General features: G+C 34.6%; 1 protein-coding gene across 3 annotated transcripts; it reads left to right on the top strand.

The window, feature by feature from the left end:
- The first annotated feature begins 1,498 nt into the window (after positions 1-1,498).
- LOC120347865 (organic cation transporter protein-like) lies at positions 1,499-9,811 on the top strand. 3 transcript variants are annotated; one of them, XM_039417977.2, is made up of 13 exons: positions 1,499-1,693; positions 4,686-5,009; positions 5,358-5,510; positions 5,788-5,891; positions 6,192-6,346; positions 6,747-6,936; positions 7,155-7,266; positions 7,508-7,655; positions 7,775-7,951; positions 8,045-8,153; positions 8,286-8,385; positions 8,609-8,736; positions 9,271-9,811. In XM_039417977.2, the coding sequence occupies exons 2-13, from the start codon at positions 4,707-4,709 to the stop codon at positions 9,389-9,391; spliced, it is 1,800 nt and encodes a 599-aa protein (XP_039273911.2). In that variant the 5' UTR covers positions 1,499-1,693; positions 4,686-4,706; the 3' UTR covers positions 9,392-9,811. The 3 variants fall into 3 exon arrangements, with proteins under 3 accessions (XP_039273911.2, XP_039273913.2, XP_039273912.2); XM_039417979.2 differs by having other exon boundaries at positions 1,500-1,693; positions 8,609-8,727; XM_039417978.2 differs by lacking the exon at positions 1,499-1,693 and adding an exon at positions 4,342-4,456.
- The last annotated feature ends 476 nt before the right edge of the window (positions 9,812-10,287 follow it).

Here is a 10,287-nt window from a genome sequence, read left to right on the forward strand (position 1 = left end):
TCGGACAGCGGGAGTGCGATGGTGTGTGCTGACAGAAATGGAAACTCCCACGTAGCTGGTATCGTATCAATGAAAGAAAAAATAAGAGAATATGCGATACTAATGCGGGTGAACCGTGGCACTTATTTGAAAATACAAAATGGCGGAGGCAGAAATTGTTACTCATCGATCACCGATATGGAAAATCTTCCAAACGAAGAATGAGAATTTATGTGATTTGGGTGCTTAAAAAGGCAAACAAATACGTTTGACTAACACGGGACTGCTTTAAACAGCATTTCTGTTGACTTTAAAACCAATGTGGAAGAAAAGGTGTACACGTTATGTTCTTAATTAGTATATATATATATATATATATATCATTCATATTTTTTTTGTTAATGTTGCCACGAATCGACAAACTTTTTGAGACTCATTTGTCTCATAAACAAATGGACTTGTGGTTTGAAAAATACAGAAAAAACAATGAAAAATACTAGCTGTCCTATCTGAACTTTACTTTTTGGTTATTTTTCATAAAGAATATGTAAACATATTTTAGTGTATAAAATTGTAGTTTCTAACAATTTGTGAAAATAACAATATACCAAATTTTAATGTTTGCAACATTTTATTTTTGTTATATATATATATATGTTTATAACCATATCTATTCTTATGAGTTCATTTTTATTGGTGACATTCTGAACACTTAGTTACCGTAATTAAGATGTCAGAATTGCAGCTCAGAATAAAACATGTTGTGAATAGTATAAAATGGACTCCAGTTCATCAAAATTTGTAGGTGAGAATCAACGGGTAACGTGTGAGATTATTGACCTCACCGTGTGTGATCTCCATTCCATTATGACCCGCAGGGACTTCCATCTAGAATAGGGTTAGGATTGGAAAATTGGTTTATATATCTAAACAAAAGAGGAGTCGAGTAAAAAGTTTAGAGAGAATATTTTGTGGCTAGATCGGCGATGATTAACACCATTACTGTCGCTGGGTGTAGATCACGAGCTACACCGCAGAAACATGCATGTAAATTACTAACAATGTCATGTCATCGTCTCTCCGCAAGATCACGTCGAAAATGGTGTTCCCGTGGGCTTTCATATATTTAGGTTCTGCCGTAGTTTCCATTTCTTTATCACCGTTAATATGATTATTTCATTATATTGCGTGTAATGTATTATCGTACTAAGGATGATAATTTCTAATATTGATTTATAGTAATATAAATTCATAAATATAGCATTATTATTATTTATATCCGAAATCGGCTAAAACTATGTTTCCTGAAAATACTTAATATTTATATGCTGATTCTTGACTGTTATATCCAAAAAGAAAATTCGGACCAAAACGTAAAACAGCAATCAGTATGATGTTGTTAATGTGCTTATATCTGGACTTTCACCTTCCCATCGACTGGTTAGGAAAATTTAGCGTTGTTTACGACACGGGATATCATGTTGTTTGCTGCGTCTGCTGTATTATTCGAGCTGTGCATGAAGTAGTCCGAATGCTGGGAAATAGTACAATATTTATGGAATTGGGGTATTACAAGAGTAAGTTATAATTCCAAAGATTTGGACCAAATTGATAAGCTCATTCGCTCGATGAAGTAAAATATGGAAATCAGTTTCAAAATTGGATAAATGAACTCAGAAGATTGACAACAACAGAAACTTCACAACAACACTTGGTGAATCATCATACTTTTACTAGTTTATTGTTCAGCATCGTTCTGCCTTCGTACCGGTATAACTCCAATATTTTAGTTTATTCACGTTTTGAAAGGCACGTAACCCAGTCCTCCTATAATATGAACGAAAGGCCGTTTACTTGCGAACATATCGTTGTGTTCACAACATAGGACGATAGAGAAATGTGGATTTCGCGTTTCTGCTTGCAGTGTGTTTACCGGTAAATGAGTCAAAACGAAAATTCAAACTCAAATGAAACGATATCGCGAGTTGGCTGAGCAAATTGGTTTATACACAGCCAGTAGAGTGGAGGCAGAGGTATAGAATAAACGAAACACATAAAGCAAAATGTGTTAGTTTTCACTCCAGTCTATGAATTTCGAAAACATTCAAACTTCCAAATTGACAGTGATGAGGTTTTCATTCATCTCCATCCCTTTTATTATACTTTGATTATAATGAGAATATGATACAAATCTATCGATTGTGCTGGATAAAGACTTATATGCCAGGCAGTTAACAGTATCTTGGTACGCACATTCAAAAAATATCCCTGTGCAAGGCATTAGCTAATTCATCGCATGCGTTACGCAATGGGGGTTATTGTGCAAGTATGGTATATTGATGTTACAAAAGAATGTTTCATGTGCGTCAATTACACGACAACCGTTGTAAATAACCAATTTGACAGTTGACGACTGCTTATACGAGTTATTCCTTTTAAATTCAAATAAAAATATTTTATTTTTCTCTTTGTCTGTCGAGTCATTAACTTTACCTATTTGCTCAACCATATAAGTTTAATTCCAATGTCAATGATGACTACATTCAGTCATTAACGTAAATTAGTTCATTAAATTAATATGGCTCCTTATAGTTGCATCGCGAAAAGTTGCATCAAAATTTTTCCCTGTTTTCCAATACTGGTCGTGGAATTTTTTTTAAGATTTTAATGTGATGTTAATATATATATTTAGTTTAGCAAATTATTTCCATGGCCAATGCAGAGCAAAAAATGGCAGTACAAGCCTGTAACACTTGAAATTTTAGCTACAAGAATGCTAAGTTATGAGTAGTTATTTTCCGTGGGATTTAACAGACATAACATAATAATCAATATGTCTTCACTCAGGCAAAATAATATGAAACTGACTCGATTATTTTGTGAATACGAACACAGACTAATAACTGCATGAAATCTTTATCTCTCTATCTTTATTCGGAAGTTTTCTCAAACTGAGTAAATAAAAATGGTGATATAAAGTTTCAATCAATGATATAAGGCCTTTTGTTTGTTCTCGTACTTGTGCAATATTCGATATTCTGCTGAACAGCCAGTTTTTGTGGACGCTAATAATTAACGCCTTATTGTATTACATTGGCTCCTGCCGCGCCGCCGGTGTTTGCAATGCGGCCTTGACTTCTCTGGGCAAATTGTATGCACCGAAAGGTGGCGGGTGTTCAGGCGAGTTTTGTCTAGCTTTTTATCTGTGACCTCGAAAAGTACTCAACTATCCCGTATACTTTAGCTTGCATTTAGCTGCATTATTTAGAGATAGAATTCGATTAATAAACATTAGATTTTATTTAGCTGTCGGATTAGAACGGACGTAAATTGCAAATTTACTGGTTCAGTTTAACCATATGTTGTGACAGAATGGCACAATCTCAGTTTAAACATTTTATGTGTAAAGGCTAAAGTATCGCGGCACTGCAATGAATTTAACAATGTTGTAAATATGTTGTGAATTTTGAAATAGCTCAAAGACTCAGAGCTTCCGGCACAGGTGGTGCAAGAATTTACGCTCATTAATAATGAATGGCAGCTCGTATTTTTTTTTTGCCAAACTGTTTATTGATATATATATGAATATATTCCTATCACTTAATTAATACTAGTTATTGTTTGTACTGAGCTTTGCTGCGGTGAACGCAACTATCATGGAAAAAGAGGTTTGATCGCGGACTCGGTAAAATCAGCAAGAGCTCAATACCGAGTCGAAATCCTAAAATTGAAAATTCGAGCCCGGTTCTCCATCCCAAGATATAACACAAGTTTTGTTAGACCCGAGTAAGAAAAAATGATTATGAAAGGGAGGCAAAGCAACTGAACAGCATAATGTGACTTTAAATGTAGCATTTATTTACTAACAATGACGGCAGAGAAAACTAGAGAGAGGATTTTAGACAGATTTAACTGGCCGTTGACTATTCGTTCACACCATAATTCCGAGATGCTTGATAAATTGAATTATTCAGGTGAAAATATTACACTAGAAAGTCATTTAAATTTATTATTCAACTGTTACACCATGTTCGGGTAACTTTATTTTTTATGTTTGATGTATGTACTTACTAATTACTTCCAATAAAGAATTACGAGCATCAAACTATCGACGAGATTTACTGACTAATTTGCAAACAAAGAATCCGAACTAATGAGCAAAATTCACTGTCAAAGCCCTCATTAGTTAACACGCTGGCTTAGTGAGCTAATGAAATGATAAAAACGTCAAGTTCGGGCATTTTTAAAGACTTTATCCGCGCGGGAACTAGATTAAATTTTAAGCGTTTAACGCGATCGGCGCTATAAAAGAAAGCGTTTGCAGGCCCCACCAGTTGTACGAAATTCAAGTGTCTTCGCGGCGTCGTGATGTATCAGCAGCAGGATGATTTTTGGTGCCTCCCGCTTTTCGAAGTTTAATACGAATTAATTTCACCGTAGCTGTGTGTCGCGCTATCATTCAGGGATTTAAATTTAGGTTTGGAGATTGGTTTATAGACAACTATCAAACGAGTTATTCTGAGATAGCCGATAGTTCAGAAATTTCCCAACTTTCCATGTGCGCTAGATTTTTAGCTACTTCGAAATAATAATAAAAAACACTAGTTGGTGAATGTTTACAAAATCATCCTTCACGTTGAATATTACGTTCAAACTTTTTGATAGCATATCAATTGATTTTCTTTCAAATTCTTTACACGAAACAGATTAACAAACAAAACAATAAAATGTCTACCGCTGAAGAAAAAGACAAAGAGGCAAACGAAAGTAACAGTAGTTTTGGAGAAAGACTTGTCGTAGATTTTGACAGTGTTCTGAAATACGTTGGTTCATGTGGACGATATCAGATTCTGCTTGTGCTAATGGCTTATTATGTTTGCCTTCCATGTGGAATGCATCAAGTAGGTGCAGTGTTTTTAGCAGCCATTCCAAAATACCGGTGTTTCATACCAGGAGTTGATGGCAATCCGTTGTATGCAAATACATCTTGGGATGATATCGTGAAAGCCACTACACCAGGCAATGATGGGGTAAGCTTGATAAAATATATTTACTTTTTTAAATGTTCACAAAATGATATAAAATTGTCGTGTCAAATGTGAAATTAACATGCAATTAAAGTTTTCTGTGGTTGAAAAATATGTTTTTACCGTTTTAAATTTCTCGTCGCATTAATTAACATAAAACACTAACTTTATTCCAAAAGTATTTAAACTGAGCGATGACAAATATTAACACAACAGAACAGGGAACAAGCTCATTATCGTTTATTTGTCTATTAACAGTGATGTCAATCCAAACAAAACAGCGTCCTTTCGTCAGCTCTTACTGTGGTTCTGATTATGTTTCATAATGATTCTCATTTTCATTTCATACAGGACTACGACACTTGTAAAAGATACAACTACACTTGGAGCAATTGCACTGATGGCACATTTGCTTGCCATGACGGTAAAGATGAGCCAAATACAATCGCCTGCAAAAAATACGTTTATGACGACAGTGTTTATAAAAGCACCGTAACAACCGAGGTAATATCATAAAAATTGACACGAAAAGAAAAATGCGTTCTATCAAATAAACAACACGGCGTACAAAAATCATGTATATGTAACTTATTTTCATTACTGAAACTGGCAAAATATCACAGATTTAAATTTGTGTAAGTGTCATATTGAAATTAGCCTATATGGAAAAGCACCATAAATGCTCAAGCTTGACTTGTCGTCAAAAACGACCTTTCGAACGTCCTTAGCACCGGAATATATAAAACGTAAATTTTCTGACTTCTTGTATCCATATTTTCAGTGGGATCTCGTTTGTGACCGACTCATTGTTGGAACCAGTGTGACAGCGATATATTATGTTGGCGTCTTGTTCTCAGCTTTAATAGGGGGAAACATAGCTGATCTGTGAGTCGTGTTTTTATCTCGATTTAGACTATTGTTATTCGAGTTGTATTCATTTGAAAGTGCCAAATCAACTATCTCGATCGTCCTCCATTATTAGACATTAAGAAAAGTTGGTGTTTTAAGATATTATTGGTTTGAATTAGGCATAGGACTTTATTTCTCTGTACACTTTTGAGAAATGTGGATATAAAAGCATAATTGTTTCAAAAGTATGCAATTTTCACACACGCTCACTTATTCCTTTGTAAATACGATCCTTTGTTGCACTGTACTTGATATTGTTCAATTCATTCAATATAGAATTGGAAGATGCCCCACCATGCTTGGAGGTCAGATGGGTCTGATGGTTGTTGGCATGGGATGTGCTTTTTCGCCTACTTTAGCCGCTTTTGCTGCTACAAGATTTGCTTTGGCTTTATTTCTCATGGCAAGCTACGTCGCTTCATTTGTGTACGGTAAGATATTTCTTGCACTAAACGCGTGTAGCATTTGTAGCTAAAAAATCATATCCAAGGGATGAATATGCTCAGTATGGCAATGTGTGGTTGATTGCAAGAATAATCAAGCTCCGGACAGTACGTAATTCTTTGGATGAATTAGCTAGACTAGATTAAGAGAGACTCCTTTGAAACTGACGTTGCATATTTTATTTAGGCATACAGCTGTATAAATAAATCACAAATAGTCCCTTGTTGTTAACATTTAAACAAGGTACTAAATATCACTATACTCGTTGATGTAATGACTTTGATATGCGTAATTCACGACACAGCTACTTTTTGTGTTATTCAATTTGGTGATCTTTAAAAGCCCCTTTCGTTGTTGTGTAATTTATCTTTCCTAATTGATTTTCAGTAATGGAAATAACTTCAGGAAAATGGAGAACGTTCGTCGGTATAAATATTCAGGCAGCTTTCGCATTAGGATACATGATATTGTCAGGACTTGCGTATAATTGGAGAGAATGGAGAGAACTTCAATTTGTAATTTCCCTGGTGTCGCTGCCATTTGCTTTGATGTGGATTTTCATGCCGGAATCACCAAGGTTGTATGCATTTTATTGAACATTCTGTAACAATTCAGACCCAGAATATGGCTGATTGGCTAGGTCAAATAAAGCAGTTTATAAAGAAAGATCGCACGGGGAGAATCGGAAAGAGTAATATATTCGTCATCGATGATTAAAATGCATTTCCATGAACTTCTTCAAGTGATATTTTCCGACATAAACTCCTATAAAATATTTTATATTTTATTTCGTAGGTGGCTATTTTCAAAGGGAAGAGACGAGAAAGCTAAAGATATAACCCTTACAATGGCAAAAAGAAATGGAGTTGATCTTCCAAAAGATGTATGGGAAATGTCATCAAAAACTGTGAGTATTCGATTTAAAATCTTAATCAAAATTCTTTTCTTCCCACTCGGGATGCAGCTTCAATTAAGAATTGAATTTTGAACGCTTCAAGTTATGTTGGTCGGAAAATGTCCGAGTGTCATAGTTGGGAATAAGCTTTTGTCTATTTGTTGCAGAAACAGAATGAAAACATGCACAATCTAAGAAAACATCGCATATACCGAGAAATGACTTTTAATAATAAATATCACTCTTATAACAGGAATCCAAAGATTACGGAAAGATATTTTCACCAATTGAGTTATTTCGTCGCCCAAAGATGCGGATACTTACTTTCAATGTTTTATTCAATTGGTTCGTTATATCTTTGGTTTACTATGGATTATCACTGAACGTAGGAAATTTAGCAGGTAAGTCAATGTAAAATATAGCTACATCAAAAAAAAACAATTTGACTGCTCTGTATCTCCGTTGAAATACTTTCGAACTAATGAGTACTGATGGACTGACAATTTTTATTTATTTGCAGGAGACGACTACGTAAACAATACGTTGAGTGGATTGGTTGAATTGATCGCATTCCCCATAGTTATTTTAACAATCGATAGATTTGGACGGAGAATAATACTTTGCATATCTCTGATCTTTGGAGGATTGTCTTGCCTTGGGTCAACAGTTGCAAATGTTTATGCGGAAGAAAGCGAAGGTTCGACAAAATTACGAGTTTCTTCAATGATGCTTTGTTTATAGTATTTTCTGTCAGATACATCCAATTGATATTTCGACTTTTGTATTTCAGCATTGGGAACACTCGGCACCGTGTTAGCTTTGTGCGGAAAACTTGCCGTCTCTGGGGCATTTGCCATCATTTACAATTACACCGCAGAATTATATCCAACTGTAGTAAGGTAAGAAAGAAACTATGTGTCACAGAGTGACTCGGCTGTTTAAATTTATAATTAGGCTACATTATTACTTTACATTTTGTTATATTTTTCATGTGTTCATAATATATTATATATTATGATACCATGTTTTAGGAGCACTGCAGTCGGTATAGGATCAATGGCTGCCAGAGTGGGCAGTGTGTTAACGCCTTACACGTTATATCTACAATATTCTGTGCCCTGGCTCACTGGGGTAAGTGAAAATAATGAAATAAAATTTATCAATGTATTTAATGGTAAATAGGATTGAACGATAGGTAAGCGATACAATTGGTAGTCAGATAAGGGTATTTGCCATTTGGAGCATGCAGGAGTATTCTCATCATCAGAGTTATATATTATTATTATTTTCACGTTGCGATATTCGTCTCCGCGCTAATGTTCGTTCTGTAAAAATATATTTCATTCTGTTTTAGACCATTTTCGGAATTTTATCTTTGTTGGCCGGGGGAACTAGCCTACTTTTTCCAGAAACAATGGGAGTACCAATGCTGACCACTTTGGATGAAGCTGAATCATTCTACGTCCATCGCAAGTACGATGGGTATAAATTTTAATATATATATTTTTTTCACCCATTCCGCCCTTTTATAACTAATCCAGATCGGCAAATCCTGGGATTTTTATTAAAAAGAATTATTCATCGATGTCCACATTTACAACATACTGTAGCCTAGGAGATGTCAATATAACGCATTATTTTCTCTGTATTTCATCAACTGTGTTTGTTAGATTGCTTCTCACACTAGGACAAGATCACAATTCTTCATAGAGTGATTGGCGATCTTTAGCAGTCTAATTAAATCAGTCTTTACTATCAAATAGTTGGCCTAAACATTGGCAATAGCATTCGTGATTGTAGTTATAAGACATTCGAGACGGGAGTTGCGCCATTTATTGAACAAAGTTTCTCTCCCTTTACGTATAAAAAATGTCAGAATTTACATTGCGTACGCATCTATTTCTATCTGTCTGTATAGTATTTATTATTGCAGCTGGTTTTTCATTTTAATATATCCATGAAAATTTTTACCAAGTTGATTACTGTATAAGTTATCATTTTTTTTAATTTTCACAGCACCTGCAGTTATCATCAGACTTTGCAAAGTGTTGATTCGAATAGCAACACAGACGAAGTAAAATGTATTGGAGAAGATCCAAAGAATACAGTTATCGACTCGGCTCTCACTTCGCTCTGATGATGTACCTGTAATTTGCTTCGCGAGATACAAGAAGGTGTTCAGATTTTTGTTAGGCAATGTGTGTTTATATTATGCTGTTTTCTGCATAAATTTTTAAAATTTAACGTCTGGTGCAGAATCGTTGGACAGTGGAAGCTCAAGTATGAAATATGCAGTGAGTTTAATCATATTTTATGGTCCATAAAATGAATAATTGAAATTGACAAGTGCCTTTATCTTTCTAGTCATATGATTCTAACAAAAATTTCTTGTTTAAACTCTCTAGCCTGAATGAGTCCAATTTGAAATTCTTCTTTTGTAGATTGGAATTTTTTTATTGTCGTCCCAATAGTGTTTGTTTGTTAGGCCAAACTTACTCATTTGTATCTTTTCTGCTATCCCGTACATACGTCTTTAATAAAAGTCATTTTTCTCGTATTTTAGTGCGTTTTTGTGTTGTTTCATATCAATGTCTTCTCTGGGAGTTACAGGATGGCCAATTTTAAAGAATGTTATATATAATGGTAGCACATTATATTCAGTTTGGAAAACAAGAATTTGTAATAAAACGGTTGTATACAATTTTAGTCGGCGCATTTTTTAAATGGCAATGCATATATTGTATGGCAAATCAGTTGAAATTCAAGTCGAGCAAATACACGAAAACAAAAAAAAGTTATTTCCATTACTTTTCTGATACACCGTATGCCTTTAAATCTCCTTATTCGTTCATTTGCTTGAAGCTTGGACCAGAAATTAACAAACAAAAATACAACAATGTATTGAACTTTCGGACTGTTATACTTACCCGTACAATCTGATACGGTATATGTCCTGAATAAAATGTTTTGAATGGATGGTGATATAAAATTCAATTTTTAATCTTTAATATCACCGGATGAGAATTGAGAACA

The sequence above is a fragment of the Styela clava genome, chromosome 11, assembly GCF_964204865.1.
Source record: "Styela clava chromosome 11, kaStyClav1.hap1.2, whole genome shotgun sequence".
Classification (NCBI taxonomy): domain Eukaryota; kingdom Metazoa; phylum Chordata; class Ascidiacea; order Stolidobranchia; family Styelidae; genus Styela; species Styela clava.